The sequence below is a fragment of the Pistacia vera genome, unplaced genomic scaffold (genome assembly GCF_008641045.1).
Source record: "Pistacia vera cultivar Batoury unplaced genomic scaffold, PisVer_v2 Contig127, whole genome shotgun sequence".
NCBI lineage: Eukaryota > Viridiplantae > Streptophyta > Magnoliopsida > Sapindales > Anacardiaceae > Pistacia > Pistacia vera.
In genome coordinates, this window is record NW_022195325.1 from 665,143 (window position 1) to 682,825 (window position 17,683).

The 17,683-nt window shown below is 34.4% G+C and overlaps 2 protein-coding genes and 1 pseudogene across 4 annotated transcripts; 1 reads left to right on the forward strand and 2 right to left on the reverse strand.

Annotated features, from left to right (window-relative positions):
- Window positions 1-161: 161 nt before the first annotated feature.
- LOC116121698 (lys-63-specific deubiquitinase BRCC36) lies at window positions 162-6,633 on the reverse strand. Of its 3 annotated transcripts, none has more exons than XM_031407636.1 (11): window positions 6,387-6,633; window positions 4,890-5,015; window positions 4,391-4,478; window positions 3,528-3,613; window positions 3,219-3,437; window positions 2,551-2,735; window positions 1,859-2,017; window positions 1,679-1,759; window positions 1,536-1,590; window positions 972-1,204; window positions 162-593 (listed from the first exon to the last, which is right to left on the reverse strand). In XM_031407636.1, exons 1-10 carry the CDS (start codon window positions 6,495-6,497, stop codon window positions 1,007-1,009), a joined length of 1,308 nt encoding a protein of 435 aa, XP_031263496.1. In that variant the 5' UTR covers window positions 6,498-6,633; the 3' UTR covers window positions 162-593; window positions 972-1,006. The 3 variants fall into 3 exon arrangements, with proteins under 3 accessions (XP_031263496.1, XP_031263494.1, XP_031263495.1); XM_031407634.1 differs by having other exon boundaries at window positions 162-620; XM_031407635.1 differs by having other exon boundaries at window positions 162-657.
- A 4,604-nt stretch (window positions 6,634-11,237) lies between these two features.
- Window positions 11,238-11,850, reverse strand: LOC116121658 (late embryogenesis abundant protein 7). The gene is made up of 2 exons (XM_031407601.1): window positions 11,683-11,850; window positions 11,238-11,471 (listed from the first exon to the last, which is right to left on the reverse strand). The coding sequence occupies exons 1-2, from the start codon at window positions 11,848-11,850 to the stop codon at window positions 11,238-11,240; spliced, it is 402 nt and encodes a 133-aa protein (XP_031263461.1).
- Window positions 11,851-14,390: 2,540 nt separating this feature from the next.
- LOC116121689 lies at window positions 14,391-15,762 on the forward strand (annotated as a pseudogene).
- The last annotated feature ends 1,921 nt before the right edge of the window (window positions 15,763-17,683 follow it).

The following is a 17,683-nucleotide window of genomic DNA, read 5'->3' on the forward strand; positions in this document are numbered from 1 at the left end:
ATATAATTTGGCTGTGATTCTTCTACGGCGAACACAATTAAAGCCTGCAAATTTTCTCCTCGCCTTATCCGTTATCAGAATTACGTAATCTATGCATGTGCATTTCTTTGTAAACTAAAGATTCCCAACAACAAACTAAGAACAGAAATTGCAGCAATCAATAAATCAAGCTAAAAACCCAATCTTCATTTCTTTTTTGCCCTTTCCTTTTCGGGCTAAAGGATACACACTACTTCACCAAAATACAAGATACAAAAGTGCAAGTAATTACCTCCAGGGATGAAAAGAAATGGAAAATATGTTCATACCAAGGAAAACTATCGACTAATATCAAAAAATCATACTCCATAAACTCCAACGGAACTGCCAAGTCCAGAAGAAACATGGTACGGTACAAAACCAAGGAGGCAATATATACAATCACATTCATTTTCAGGGAACAAGTCCCACTTACCAATTCCTCTTGGAGAATTATTCAGATTGATCATCGCGGTGATCAAGAAATATATCACTTGCTACACTGCCTTCAGAACTTGTATCACCATGGATATCACGAAAGTCACAAAAGCTCTTCCAATAGACCAACAAAAGCCCTTCCAATAGACCAACAAAAGCCAAAACTGAGAAAAAAGGATGGGGCTTAAGAGCAGAGCCAGCCTCAATTATTTAGTAATCAAAATCATCCAAATCAGTATTCTGGGTGGAAAAGCATCTCCAAGACTAACATTGGTAAAACTATATGCTCAAATTTCATATACATGTAGGTTTTTTCTCCCAGAAACATGGAGAGATAAAACGAAAAAAAGTCTTTTAATCATTTGAATTAATAATCATTTTGTTTGAGCATTTATCTACGATAAATAGAAAACAACATGAAACTTACATATCATACCATCTCAAGAAGCGATTATATATATATATATATATGAAAAAAACTAAAAACAAAAATGATGGCCATAGTTAACACTTACTGATGCAGTGTCAAGAAACTTGGTTTTTGTTTCTACTAGGAACCCCCTTTTCTGCTGCGGCTACCAGGACTAGATACGGTCCTCAAATTAGCTGAGCTATGCAAGTCCCTGTGACCAACCAAAGCACTTCCCCTGAGACCATGAGATGGAGGATGACGGGGAGATGAACTAGACTCACCCCCCTTAGAGGCATCAGTCTCTAACATCTTTGCTTCATCCGTCAGCATTGCCAACTGTTTTATAAAAACCAGATCAGTTCCTGAACATAATATAGGCAAGAAGAAATTAATTATCCAGTAGAAAAGAGGTAAAATATATGACATTAATTTCTATAGCTACAAGGGACGCATCAAATGGAACCCCCAAAATGTTAGGTCCTTGATAATATCATGGAAACCAAATGGAGCATATGCCAATATGACAATGCATTGATGAAGTTGGTTCCATAGAAAAGGTCAATCTAAAAATTTAATATCATTTCCATCCAAGTTCTCTGAAAAAGTTTGTAAACAATAAACCATTGCTGCTGTCTACCAAATACATATAACAAACTTCATTCTATACCCGAATTTCATTCTCGCTCAATTGATCTTGTAGTGCATTTATGGCAGGACTTAAACTGTAAAAAATGATTTAAAATAATGGGTGAGAACAAACAAAAAGTGGAGCATATATAATCGAACAAGATATAGGTGTTTGTTTCGAACCAATATTCAATTAATTTGCACATTGAAGCCTGATATGTAGATGTGTGATGAATGTAAGTAAGGGGATGCACTTTTCCATCCCTGAGTAAAATTGAAAAAAATAAAAATAGACGTTAAACAGTGAACAGAGATATAACACAAGCAAATGATAAAAAATTGACACATGTATTCGACAAACACCTCATATTTTGCAATATAGCTTGGTTATATGCTGCCCGTTCCTCTTGATATAGTACATGTTGCAAATCCGTAAAAGATGTTAGAGGCGAATCAAGTTTCAGAAGAGATGAGGTCGGCAAAACATGAAGAGGGATTTCTTTCCTGACATACTCCGCACCACTGTCAGCAAACAGAAGCTAATATGAGGATCTCAAGTAGATAGATGCATTTTGCCAACCTATCATCTTGTTTGCAATGATAACATATATGGGGGAGCATGATTTTAGAGTAGAACCAGAAGCAGCAGGTACCCGGGATTCCGGTTCCAGTTCCTACCCGATACTGGCCCTCATGAGGTCGGTTCCGATTCTCAAAAACCAGGACCGGTATTGTGCGGTTCCGGTTCCATCACTGCAGGAACGGGAACTGGAACCGATATCCAGGTACCTTGCTAGGAATCGGGACTGAACTGTAATTTTTTTGTAAACTATTGGGGGTGTATATGTTTTAGGTTCCAGTTCCTGGCTTCTGGGAACTGAAACCAGCCAATTCCGGTTCCGGTTCCAAATCCAAGAACCGGCTGGTTTCGGTTTCGGTTCCGGTTCCAGTTCCTTGGACTTTGGCGGGTACCCGGACCCGCTCAACATATATATACAGTTGAACTTCAAAACAAGAATAAGATATCATGTGATTAAGTACATACTCAGGTATACCTCATGTCCAAATTTGAACGGTGCATGGCCTCTTGCATACTTTCTGACATATCCATGGGATCTAAATCCGCAATGGTGTTACTTAAATCACCAGTTTGGTAGTTTCCTCCAACTCTCTCTCTCTCAAGATGGTTGGCATCAGCATTTGCAAAGAAACCACCCAAGTCTGAAGATCTTCCCACACCCTAGCCAATTACACATGCATGCATTGAATGAGAAGATAATAGAGTGAAAAGAGCCCATGATGTAAATACATAAACCTATCAGAAATGGTATTAAAAGACATTCAAGTTGATTGGTAGTTCTCTCTTTTGTAAAGATATATCCTGCAAAACCAATACTTGACATTTCAATTTTCAAATATAATAGTAATCCTGCTGAAGCTATTTTATAAAAATGATTATACCAAAGTGAGCAATTCATCATACACATAAATATTTAAAAATGGTGAAGCAGAAGAATTTATATCAATACTCTGATACTGACTGAAGATCTTAAAGATGAGTATACAATCAGACACTTTTATGACCACAAGTAAAGCATAATGATAAGCAGGAAAAATGTGTAATCCTATATCTCATGAACTATCATACTGTTTCTTTAACTTCCTACATGTCTTAGAACTCTACTGGTGGTATGATAATCAAGGAATAATGTGAAAATTATACCTTCCAAGATCCTGTTGCTGTGCTGGAATCACCGGTGTCTTGTTCAGGGCTCTCTGCCCTTGCACTTCCAGATCTCAGTAATAGATTTTCAGAGGAACTTAAAGATGAATCCAAATCAATAACTACATTTTTATTAACGGGTGATAAAGAAATTGGTCTTGATATGAGATTCTGCTTCCCATCCGAGGACTGAAATGCAATAACTTGGATTCTTCCAATCTGCAATTAGCCCATGTTTTGAGCTCAGCTGGGCCAACCAAAAAACAATATGCAAGACTACTTACAATTTAGAAAACATGAAACACATACCTTGTTTATATCTTCACTAAAACAAGAAAATATCAGCCCAATAAATCCAGAATCTAGAAGTTGATACATTGCTTGAGTCCGCACATCTGCAGAAGGAAGCGAATAGAACTTTTAATGTCACATCCAACTATCATAGTAGCCATGGCCATGAAAATAGCAATTCCACCCTAGTCTCCAAGCATTTGGAAATACTTAACAATTGAAAGTATTCTAACAAATTTCCAATTTTATTCAGTTTTGAGCACAGGTTGATAGCATATAAGCAGGTATAACTGGAGAACCATAAATCTTATACTCACTGACCACAGCAATCACTCTTTTATGATGGTATTGCAAGTATAAGCCAACCAAATTACATTAAGTTCGTTGGTTTTTTTTTTTTTTTTTTTTTTTTCATACTTTTTCTCTATCTGAAAGTAACAGGACATTTTAAGTATTGGTTGTTAGACCTCAAATATTATTGCTGGATGCTTATCTATAAGCTTAAACATTTGGGTTTAGTGATGGCTCAACACAGTATCAAAATCAAGTGGACTGGGAGGTATTGTGTTTGAATCTCCCTACTGCATTCATTAATCATATCAAGTTATGTTTGCTTTCATTGTCGTTGTTATGTTGCTTTTGATAGGGGGCATGTTAGAGCTTAAAAACTATTGTTAGGTCATTTACCTATAAGCACTGAAAGAAAGAAATCAACATAAAGATGTAGCTTACTTAATACTATCAAAACCTAGTTTGCATTTAGAACATAAAGTGGAAAGATGGTTTTTCTTATTAGTGGAATATTTTTTTTTCTTATAAAGAGAATCAACAGCATCTAACAAAGAGAGAGAGGAAAAAAGGAGCAATTCATCAATACTCACCAACATGAGAAGGAAGAACTGTAATATGCGGATGTGAATGGTACCACCCAATGACTCTTGTTGTTCTTCCAGTCAACATGGTCATTCTGTGCTATGGAGTCAATTAAAACAATAACAGAACATAAACTTTAACACTTAGCAGCTATATAACCATAAAAAGAAGAGGGGAGGGAGGGGAGAGTGGTAAGTCACAGCTTCTTTCTGACCTCTATGGCCAAACCAAAGAATAGTTTTCAGTTCACAACTTAACTATCCATGTGGTGAAAGCCTAGTGAGAATAGAAGCTAATTCTTCTTCATGAACTCTTAATAGAAAAGGTTGGCTTGTTATGTAAAGTATATTAACTATCCTTTAAAAGTTATTAATTATAAAAATTATGATGTCATTAGGGGGAAGAGTCAAATCTAGTTTCCATTGTCAACAACAAATTGCAGCAGAAAAAATTAGGGGTAAAGAATTTTCCGTAACAGGTAAAAAATCACATAAAAATTAAGGATATATCGGCCTGAGCTGAGGCAGCAGCCAACTGTTCAGGATTTGTCTCTACTCGATCCTTTCGCCGATCAGATCGTGACTGAGGTGACGCTCCCCAAATTAGTGCAGTGACATTACCATTTTTTGAGTACTGGAAATTGCAAATTTGAACCAAACCATCACTTACAAGAACATAAAGCCAAAAAGAAAATGCAAAAGAAGCCACCTCATAGTACAAGAAATGCAAAATCATAAGAATGCAACATTCTCATTTCCTGTAAAGTTAAAAGATTTAAAAAAAAAAAAAAAAAAAAATAAAAGCTGATTTAAAAGAGAATCAGCAAACCAGAAGTAGAACAAAAATATAGAGTTGATTTTTTTAATTGGCTACATTGAACACTCATAATCACCAATTTTGAGTCGGCATGGTATGACGAGAAGCATAAAATGCAAAAACAAAAGAACAAAGTAGCTACATAATAAGTTCCTTAGCAAAGAGCAGAACTTCATCAAAATTGCACGTTCTTCAAATAAAATTAATGTACTTTGCTTTGAAAAAAAAAAAAAGGCCTACTCATATACATGCTCAAGAAACTTATTATTCCAAGGATATGGATATGGGCCAACTTCGATCCACAAACTTTGTTTAATACAAAAACATTATGACGTACACTGGATTCAGCTAACCTTAAGATACAGTAGCACTCTTACTTATCCTTAAATTTAGGCCTTTCATGCGAAAAAAAATAAAAATAAAATGAGAATACATATCACTATGTGCATACAGAAAAAAAAGGGACTAGTTGAAATACCACTACTTACACAGAACCAGAAGAAGGTGACAAATTCTGCAAATAAGAATTCGTTTGGTTTCTCTCGAAAATAATTATCCACCTATCTCTAAATCAATTCAAGTCTATATCAAAAGTGAAGCCAAATCAGATTTATACTTAATATACAGAATCCAAATGGCACAAATTTTGTAAAAAAGGACCCAAATATTGACTAGAAATCCAAAACACACAAAGTTCAAACCATTTCAACACTACTTTAAATGAACGCTAACCAATAATAAAAAATAAAAACTGCATATGAACAAACATACAAAGTTTCGACTAGATTTCCAGAAACCCCAATACAAGGAACGGATAAAAACCCACAGAGTCCCGATAACTTCAACTGAATTTGCACTACAAAGCTCAAGACATTAATATAATACAAAAAGAAATAAACATATCAAAAGGGTATCAAACGTTAGCTAAAATTCGGAAATCCCAATTGAGATAACCACCCAAAACTAACCAAAAAAAATGTCGATTTTAACATAACACAAACACCTAAAAGTGGTAAAATTTACAAAATGAGAATCGATTTTTAGCCAAAAAAAAATAATCAAAAACCCAATTCAAGAATCCATCCAAAACACAATTTCAAGAATTTCAACTATATATCCACCAGAAATACAAAATGAAATACGAAAAAAAAAACCTAATAAATAGTAACAACTGATAGGTAAAAGAACCTCGATGTCACCAAGAAGAAGACCCATGATCTCTTCAGTTTCAGTGGACAATGCGTGAGTAAGACAAGTTAACCAAACATCCTCGGACATTTTAACTGCTGTTAGAGACATTCTCGAAGAGATTTCAAAATTGAGGTTGCGATAAGAGTTGGAGTGTGAGAGTTTCTATGGTTCTTGATTTGGTCGGTTTGGTGCTGGAAAAGCTTTGGTTTTGGTTGGGTTTGGGCGGCGGATCTCAAGAAACATAATTTTGCACGCAAGAGAATGATACACTACGGTCGGCTTCACGTTAAGGGAAGATTAATTATACGGTAAATCACATAATATTTATTAATTAAATTCCTTCTATTTTGCAATACACCATAATAATGACTTAATCCCACGTAGGCATAATAAAATCACAAAAATTCTCTTGATATTTCAGAAATATTAAAATAAAAATAAAAAAATAATTTGATAATATTAACTAATTCATAATAATATAAACTTTAACATGATTTATTAATGATAAAGTTTTGTTATTATAATACTTTCTGGGTCTATATTAACCTACACAAAATGATTTAATGTAAACAGTTATTTAAATGTGTTGTCATCCACTAAATCTAAGGAACCTCTAATGTTATCTAGGTGATATGACTGAAGTGGTGTCAAAACCACACTAGTTATAAAAAAAAATAAAAAAAAAAAATTACTTTTCTATAGTTAATACTATATTGATATCACATAACTTGTGATAAAAATCTGAGATTTCAACTTTATATTGGTCACAAAGATGTTGTCCTAAATTTGGAAGAGCAAGAAAATGACTTTAAGGGTGCATTTGGTTTGGAAATTTTGTATTACCGTGAATGTTACACTAATAAAAAGATAGATTATCTTTAAGATTATTATCAATGTTTAGAGAAATATTTTTAATTATGTTGGAATAAATTAGTAGGTATGTTATATTGGTAACTGAAATGTTTGGTCTACAGGAATAAATTAGTGAGTATATTATATAGATGACTAAAATTGCTCTCTTTTTTAATATTAATATAGTATTATTTTTTGAATTATTTTTTTTTACCCCATACATTTGAGATTTAGCTAAAACACCCCAGCTATATAAAAGTTTAATTTCTAACAAAATCACCCCCATCCACCTCAAGCCACTGCCGGCCACCGCCACCGCCACCTCCATCGATCACTATCAACAATTGTCGGAAAGGTGCACGATCGACTAGATCTAGCCAACTGTGTGCTGATCTAACCGAATCAATGACCATTAACGGTCATATTTGTGGCCGTTAGCAGCATTGGATATGGCGGTTAACGACTATATCTATTTTAGCGTCGTGCGGTATGGATCTGGCTGGTCAGATCCGGCCTGTCATACGCCTTTCCGACGACGTTTGCCTTTGGTGGCCAACGATCGATGGTGGTGGTCTTAGGTGACCTGCAATTTGTTTTAAGTATAAGGGGTAAAATTGTAATTGCAGATTTATGTAAATTAATTTCAAAATTAAGGCATTATTATCCAAAATAAAATTAATAGTTAAAGGTAAAATTGTAACAAAATTAAGATCATTAAGTAATCTTAAAATACCTAAGAAAATAGAGGTATTCAGATTATCACCTATATAAGCAATAATAATTACTATTGATTTTAAAGATTACCGAAATTTTATATTATTTAACAACTAAACATAGTAATTTAAGTACTTTAATATAAAATAACATTATCTCGATAATAAAGATAACCATCAACCAAACACCCCGTAATTGCATAGGATTTGTCTGATATAAATAAAAAGAAAGCAAAACATCAAAAAGTGCCCTAATTTTGGCAAGTTTGCAAGAATATTAATTTGAAACGTTTCTTTTCTCGTATTAGCAATTAACATTTACTAATTGAGCTGATTTGAGCATCGGAAGGAACACACTTGTAAACCATCTGCCTGAGACTATACTATACATAAAATATTTTCTTTACATATATATTACATACTAAAATAAATCAAATTACAAGAATAAATCTGAATTTTTTTGTGTAAATATTAAATTTATTACATATAAAATAAAAACCACAAAAATTTGCAGTGATGAATTAAAAAAATAGTATTTTATATAATTTATATTTTTAATATCACACTTTTTCCTTCTTTTGTTTTGGTTCAACCCACATTCCATGTCACATCAATAACTCCTGGCTTCCACTTGATTCCAACACTGCAAAAGAAGCATAAAATTGTTATCAAAGGGAAAGGAAGAGTTNTTATTATAATACTTTCTGGGTCTATATTAACCTACACAAAATGATTTAATGTAAACAGTTATTTAAATGTGTTGTCATCCACTAAATCTAAGGAACCTCTAATGTTATCTAGGTGATATGACTGAAGTGGTGTCAAAAGACTCAAAACCACACTAGTTATAAAAAAAATAAAATTACTTTTCTATAGTTAATACTATATTGATATCATGATAAAAATCTGAGATTTCAACTTTATATTGGTCACAAGGATGTTGTCCTAAATTTGAAAAGCCTAAGAAAATGACTTTAAGGGTGCATTTGGTTCGAAAATTTTGTATTACTGTAAATATTACGATAATGAAAAGATAGATTATCTTGAACATCACTATCAAAGTTTAGGAAAATATGTTTGGTTATGTTGGAATAAATCAGTAGGTATGTTATATTGGTAACTGATATGTTTGGTTGGAAGAAATAAATTTGTGGGTACATTATATAGATTACTAAAATTATCCTCCTTTATAAATATTAATATAATATTATTTTTTGAATCGTTTTTTTTAACCCTATACATTTGAGATTTTGCTAAAACACCCTAGCCATATAAAAGTTTAATTTCTAACAAAATCACCCCCAAGCAATCGTCGGCCATTGTCACCACCTTCGATCGCTGTCGACAGTCGCCGAAAAGGCAAGGACCGATTGATCTGACCGACCATGCGTCAATCTGGCCATTTCCAGCCAGATCAATGACCATTAATAGATTTGTGGTCGTTAGTAGCCCTGGACCTAGCCGTTAACGGCCGGATATATTTTAGTGTTGTGCGGTATGGATCCAGCTGGTCGTGCACCTTTCCGGCAACGTTTGCTTGTGGTGGCCAATGCCTTAACAAAGTGAAAATCCAAATTTTATGTAATCCGATTTCATTACTTAATTGGCCCAAGCATTTTTACTATAGGTTTTTAATAGCTAAGTGAGAATAGCAGTGTTCATAATTGGTTAATCGATTTTTTAAACTAAATTGGTTTTTCGGTTCAAGAATTTTCCTGAACTGAAATCGAATCGGTTAAGGGAAAAACCGGTTTTTCTTTTAACTCATTTTTTATTTTGATTTTTCTCTAATTTAACTTATTTTTTATTTTGAGAGGGAACAAAAAAGTGAAAGTCGGTGAGGACTGAGGAGAAATGTATGTGTCTGTGTGAAAAAAAAAAAAAAAAAAGAGAAGAAATGCATAAAGGGTGAAGAGTAAAGAGAAAAGGATTTGAATTTTTGGATTTTTTTTTTTTTTTTTAAAGTGAAAACCATTTTTATAAACTAGTCCGGTTAAATGGTTTTAAAATTTCTTTAAACCGGTAACAAAACCAAATTTTTAGTTTATGTATTTCTTTTAACCGAAACCGAACTAGTTTTTCAAATAACCGAAAAACCAGTTTCGTTCGATTTTTACAATTTTTTTAACACCCCTATATGAGACTATACATAAAATATTTTCTTTACATATATATCGCATATTAAAATAAATCAAATTACAAGAATAAATCTGAATTTTTTTGTGTAAATATTAAATTTATTACATAAAATAAAAACCACAGAAATTTGCAGTGATGAATTAAAAAAATAGTATTTTATATAATTTATATTTTTAATATCACACTTTTTCCTTCTTTTTTTTGGGTGCAACCCACATTCCATGTCACATCAATAACTCCTGGCTTCCACTTGATTCCAACAGTGCAAAAGGAGCATAAATTTTTTTATCAACGGAAAGGAAGAGTTGTGGAAAGAGCTTAATGGGAGAATCAAGCCACTAAATTTGCATTTCATTTCATTTTTAACTATTGGAACTTTTGGAGTTGTATTTGTTATATGATTTAAAAGATCCTGTTATATTTAATGTCTCTTGTCTCCCGGCCATTAATAAATATTTTCCAGACTCTCAGAAAGTGATTGAATTTTTACATGTTTTAAATTCCTTAGTATATATATCTATTCTGTCCCTTATTTGATCTATTTAATGAATATATAGATATCATTTTGTCTAGGGATGGGCACGGGCTGGGGACCCTTACCTCTGGACCCGACGAAGGGCCCAAGGGGATTCTCTAAGCCCAACCTGTTCCTGAAACGAGGATGTGGGGCTGGGGCGAGGTCATGACCAGCTCCGTCCCTGGCACATTATCGAGGTCGAGGAATGCTATTGGGCCCATCCCGACTCCCAACTGTTTCGGGGAATCAACACCTCATTTGGGCCAGCGCGGGGCGGGCCAAATGTGCATCCCTAATTTTGTTTATGTTACTGTAATTTAACCCAAGAAAGCAAAATCCAGGTCAAAACAAAATTGACCTAACAACGCTTAATTTATGCTTAACAAAATCTAACCAAAACATTTAAAATTGAACCATCTTATCATTAAATCAAATCGTCAAGAATGACAATTTGAAGATGAATCACATCACAAAAATGAACTAAAAAAAATTAATAATAATAATAATCAAACACCATCGTCACAATACAGATGGCAAATAATCAATGACACTGCAGGTCACAAAAACTTATGCAAAACCAACACCAAATCAAAGCAAATGTTTTTGAGCTAGCTTGGAATCATCACTTCAAATCCTGGTAGATGGGTTGCTTAGATTGGTTAGGTCATTTGAGCCACCTGAACCACTTGGGTTGGTTGGGTTATTTGGGTCAATTGGGTTGCCTGGGTTAATTCCAAGAGTGTTCTTCACTGCATCAGCTGCCCCCTGAGCCATGTTCTTCACTTGCTCTCCGGCTCCTTGAGCCATGGTTTTCACTTGCTCTCCGGCTCCTTGAGCCATGTTCTTCACTTGTTCTGTTTTCTGCAATCAAACACAAATTATTAGTCACCATTTATTAAGACCTTTGAGTAAATTCTAGAAATGAACAAGAACCCAAAACTAGATTATAGTTAATTATTCAAACTAATTAAATTAATCAATGAACTTATATATACACAGTTGGATTCATCTCATTGGACTAACATCATATTATATATATACATATAGGAGGTAAAAAAGAAAAAGGTGATGCCTGTTGGAGGAAGTTGGAGGTTTCGGAGGCGTAAGCACCGGCATTTTCTTTAGTTTCTTGGGATGCTTCAGACGCCTGGTTCAGGATTTCGTCTCTCTTAACCTGAGCTTCGCCGGTGAGTTGGCCTGCAGTTTGAGCAACGTTTTCACGAGATTGCTGGCTTGCCATTTTCTTTAATGAATTGGAATTACTCAAGTGAATGATAATCAAAGAGAAACCAAGTTAATTTATAGCTAAAAAATGTCCAAAATACATGCATTTACTAACACGTAGCACATTCCGTAAGAGTAAACAGTGTGGTCAGGAATGGTTCAAATTAAGTTTGATATAATAACTCAGTCTAAAGAAGAGAAACCCTCGGCTTAGAGTTAGGGAAGACCTCGACTTCATTCATTAACCCTAACTAATTTACTCTAACATTGATTAATTATTCTCTAATGTACAATGTAGCATTTGATTAAATGATTCTGATTATATAATTTGTTGAATTACAATGTGTACCTAAAAGAGTTCAATGAACTCCTGAGTTTGAGTCCCTCAAACACTGATAAGGGTGGTTATTGGAGTTCTTATCCAATTAGCAATTTTAGGGTCCTGAAAAATTATTTGAGGTGTTCAAAAAAATGCAAAAACCGAACCAAACCGATAACCGAACCGAAAAACCGGTTAACCGAAAAAACGGTTCGGTTACGGTTCGAAAAATTCAAAAAACCGAATTTCCGGTTCGGTTACCGGTTTGGGAAAAAATAAAAAGCGGTTAACCGAAACCGGTTTTTTGAACCGGTTTTACAAAAAAAAATATATATATATATATTATATATTAAATAAAAATAAATATTATATATTAAATAAAAAATAATAATATTATATATTATATATTAAATAAAAAATAATAATATTTTTAATGTGTCGTTAGCAATGGTCAATGGATATATATGAATGTCTAATTTTTATTTGGATATGTATTATTTATATTTACAATTTAATTTAGGAAAAAATAAAAAAAATAAGTTTTATAAAAAAAAGGGAAAACCGGTTCAAAACCGGTTAACCGAAAAACCGGTTTTCCCTTCAAACCGGTTCGGTTCAAACCGGTTAACCGCTTTTAAACACCTCTACCGAATACCCCCCCGGTGATTAAAAAAAAAAAAGTGTGGATATATAGTTACATGTGTTGTGTGATGGTAAAAATTTGTGTCGTCTACAATCATTTCTGAAAACAAGAGCATCCTTGACAGCTTTCTTGTACTGATGGTTTAAAATTCTGATCGGCCAACCAACACATTCGATGCAGGTTTAGAGGAAGTCAAATTTATGTTTATGTATAATAAATGACTATTCTCTGAAACAATAAATACATCGGAGAAAGTAATGTCTCGTACCTTTATAATCGCTAGTATAATTTGAATAAGGATATTTGATATTATATTGCTCACACTTTTTTTTTTTTTTTAAATAACTAGGGGTGTTCGGGTTAGTTTATACGTATTTTAACTAATTTTTCAAGACCCTAGAACTATCGATCAGATAAAAACTCTAGTGATTTCCCCTATTAGCAACCGAGGATATTACCCACAAAGTTGCATCGTTGGTAATGTTGTCATAAATTGTTATAGTTTTTTAATAGTGAATTACAATGTTTTAAAACCCAACCTGGGTGAAACTCGACAAAGTGGCCGGGTCTCGGGTTGATCGGTTTAACCTGTTTGACCAGTGGGTCAAACCGATGTCCAAAGGTTTGACATCTAACAAAAATACCCTTAAAATTCTGTAAGTCCCTATAGGTTTAAAATCTTGTAAAAACACCCTAAACACCACCATTGGCATCGACAAATAGGGTCTATTTCTGACGATGACAACACTTCTCATTACTACGAAAACATTCCCCTTAGCCTCTTGAGACCAAAACCCATCTCATGCCTCCCGCGTTTGTCTCCCCAATCGCTGGCAACAACAAGCTTTTTCCAATGACATTGTTTTGCGATTTCCAATCGATTCACTCACCGGAAATCGCCAGTATTGCCACCGTTGCACTCACCGGCCATTCCTCTTTAAAGGTTCTTACATTCCAGTCTTCAATTGTTCACGGATTGATGTCCTAATTTCTAGGGTTTTTAATAAATAGTAAAATTTGTAACCCAACCTGGTGAAGGCTCTGAGTCCCAGTTCAATCGGCTGAGCTAGGTCAGGTTTTAAAACAATCAACATTGAATTATTAAGAAAAATGTTGTATTTTTCTTATTGTTAAAATGAATTTTTTTCCATAAAATATTACATATAATTAAAAATAAATTCCCGTAAGATGTTTAATTATAATTATTTTATTATTTTCTCTCATTTATCTTCTTAATTTCAATTAAAAAAAAAAAAAAAAGAGAAAACATATTCTATAAAAGAGATGTGAGAATGGAAAGATGGAAATCAGCTGGATATGCGTGGGTTACTGTAAGGAATAAGCGTGTATACTCCGCACTGCTGACACGTCGCCATCTACAGAATATAGTACACGTGGCATGATAACACAGGTTCTGTTTGTCCTCATGGGAAATTACAAACCCACGAAGCAACAAGGATCAAAATACTAATACCAAAGCATGGCACGTCCCATCCACGCGTCCGAAAGCAGGACACGTGTTTGCCACCCACAACTTCTCAAACTGTATATATGACCATGCACTCTCCTCTCTGGTTTCACACAGCAAGAAAAAATCTCGGAGAAGCAGAGTACACATCTTCAAGAAATTTCAGTTATCAGTTGATCAAAACAGTGTCAGAAAGAAAAACTATGGCATCTCACAATCAGAGCTACAGAGCCGGTGAAGCCAGAGGCCAATCTGAGGTATATTATATATATAATAAATAACTTTACACGATATCAGCATCTACATATATGCAATGGTGATTCATTGCTTCTGTTTTTCTTTTTTACAGTGATTTGAAGTGATAATCTCATTAGGACTAAGATTTTTAATTATCTAAGTTTTCTCTTGAGAAGGCGCAAGTTTTGAACTTCTTCACCTTTTTTTTTTTTAAACGTGAAGGAAATTCTTGATCTTGGATACAAGAACAATTTCAGCTATTGCTGTTCTTCACGGTTTAAAATTAAGGAATCCTTTTTTTTTTTTTTTTTTTGTACTGATTATACAGCATAAACTAGCACTAGTTTGAAGTTTTGGCTAGAACTGGCTGCTTAATTAAGTAGGTTTGAGGATTGAGCTGAGTATGAATTATTAATGTGGTGGCTAACTTCATTTCTGTAAATGGTTTTGGTATAATAAAAGGAGAAGACTGACCAGATGATGGAGTTATGAAGGAGAAAGCAAGAGAAGCCAAGGAGAAAACAGCTGAGACAGCCCAGGCTGCCAAAGAAAGACCTCCCAGACTACACAAGCTGCGAAAGACAAGACCTCCCAGACAGCTCAAGCAGCAAAGAGAAGGACAGGCCAGATAGGCCAGTCGGCGAAAGACAAGGCCTCAGGGACTACACAAGCTGCGAAAGACAAGACCTCCCAGACAGCTCAAGCAGCCAAAGAGAAGACAGGCCAGACAGGCCAGTCGGCGAAAGAGAAGGCCTCAGGGACCACGGAGGCAGCGAACCAGAAGACACATGAGACTGCCCAGGAAGCCCGAGAGAAGGCTGAGGCTGGGAAGGAGGAGACGAGTGGCATAGTCCAGAAGACTGGGGAGCAAGTGAAGAGCATGGCACAAGGTGCTGCAGAGGCAGTGAAGCATACTTTTGGATTTGACAGCACTGGTGATGATGATGATGATGATGATGAGTATGAAAATAATAAGACCACAAAAACACCTAGCACTACATACAGGAGGGACTATTAATTAATTAGTGTTGAAATATGCAACAAGTTTGTGTTGTGTTGTGTCTGTTTTATTTTACAGTCTGTAGGGCATGCTTTTGAGTCCCTTCATTTTCTGTAAATGAAGGAATATTAGGAGTCCCTTCATTAGTTGTGAATGAAGGTTGGTTGATTTCTGTTTTTCCATCAAGTTTCATGGGAGAAATAAAAAGATTTTAGCTATATTGCAGATTATCATACATAAAGCAATCAAGTTTCCCTTTAATATTATGAACACTGTGATTTGGGATTTGGCTTCTCTCAGAAAGTACAAAGGGTAAGTACTTTCAGCTTGACTGGACTTGAAAGGAAATCAAAGACAAACTTCCGGTTGTTTCTTTAATTCTTTACAACATTGCACGGTTCTCGTCTCTTCAGTTCCGGGAAGAAATTAATCTCCTATCTTTTCTGTCATAAAAATATAAACATAATAATAATTTGTTTATATTAAGGTCACTGTAAATTATGCATACATATGTACAAATTATATATCATCCATGCTTTGGCCTATCATATGGTATAGAATTGGCACAATACTCCAACACGGGTTTCTGATTTCTAGATTCAAGACAAACCTACCTAAAATAGATAAAATCTAAAATAAATAAAATAATAAATACATTGAGCCTATTGCACTTTTTTTTTTTTTTTTTTTTAAATGTTATTTCGAAGAAGTGTTTTAAGTGAAGTTAAGTTGAATCAAATCGAATTGGATTTGAATATGAAAATATATTTGGTAAAATATATGAAAATTATAAAGTTGTCTGATACATTTTTTTAAAAAGATTTTTAAGACAAAATAATTGTTTAATATATTTTCTGAAAATATTTAGATTTTTTTTCACCTCATACATTGTTAAATTAGCTAAACACCCACAATAAAAGTTTAAAAATTAACTAAAGCACCCAAGTCACCTAAGAGGATAATGACCGCCGGCCACCACCGCCATACGGTATTCGACAGTCATCAAAACGAAGCATGATCGACTAGATCTGACCGGTCGTGCGTTGATATGACTGTTTTTGGCTAGATCTACAACCAAATAGATTTAGCTATTAATAGCCAGATCAGAGCACAACCGGCCATATCAGTCTGCAGTAATGGTTGCTAGCAGGCAGTGGTGGTCTTAAGTGGATTAATTTTCAGATTGGAAGGAGAAGAAAAATGCTTTTAGTTGAATAGAATTGGATAATATGAAAACAAGTCCTATATCTATTTGGTCGTCGTCAACAACTTGATCTATGGCCGTAGATCTAGATGTTTCCAGCCAAATCGGAGCACGACTAGCCATATCTGGCTAGTCGTGCGCCGTTCCGACCATGTCAGCCGTTGGCGGAAGCAGCGATGGTGATTTTGGGTGGATTAATTTTCAGATTAGAAGAAGAGAAAAATAAGAAGTAGAGAAAGAAAAATGTTTTCAGTTGAATAGAGTTGGATAATTTGAAAACAAGTCCCAAATCTATCTGACCGTCGTCAAAAGCCAGATCGGCATATGATCGGCCAGATTCAGTTGGCCGTGTGCTGTTCTAGCTACTTCGGCCGACGGTGGTCACTTGTAGAAGCGACGGTGGCCAGCAGTGGTGATCGTGGGTGGATTAATTTACAGATTGAAAGGAGAGAAAAATGAGGAGAGAAAGAAAAATGTTTTTTATTGAATAGAGTTGGATAATATGAAAACGAGTCTCACCATCTTTTCATTTTTAGACAAAAAAATCTTATTTGAATTGGATTAATTTTAAGATTAGATTAGCCCAATAAGTAAACATACATATCCTATTTTTTAATCCAAAAAAAAATAACATAAATTATGATCTAAAATAGTATAACAAATAAGGGCAATATATCTTCAGTGAAAATGACAATACATCCATTATTGGTCCTGATTGGATCAACCTTTTTCAGTACATAGCTTGCTTAATATGAGCATAGGTCAAGACATTTGAATTTACAAAGATCCTCGAAATATCAGTCAAGCAAATTTTTGGACAGACATCCATGTGTATAATTCGTGTTTGTATCTTTCCCCATTGATGAACTCCAATGCAATGGTGTCGCTTGAATCTGTTTTAAACATAGTATCATTGCCCTTCTGAGTGCTTTGATTGAATGCGAAATGCATAGAGTCAAAAATTTCCATTACTCAAAA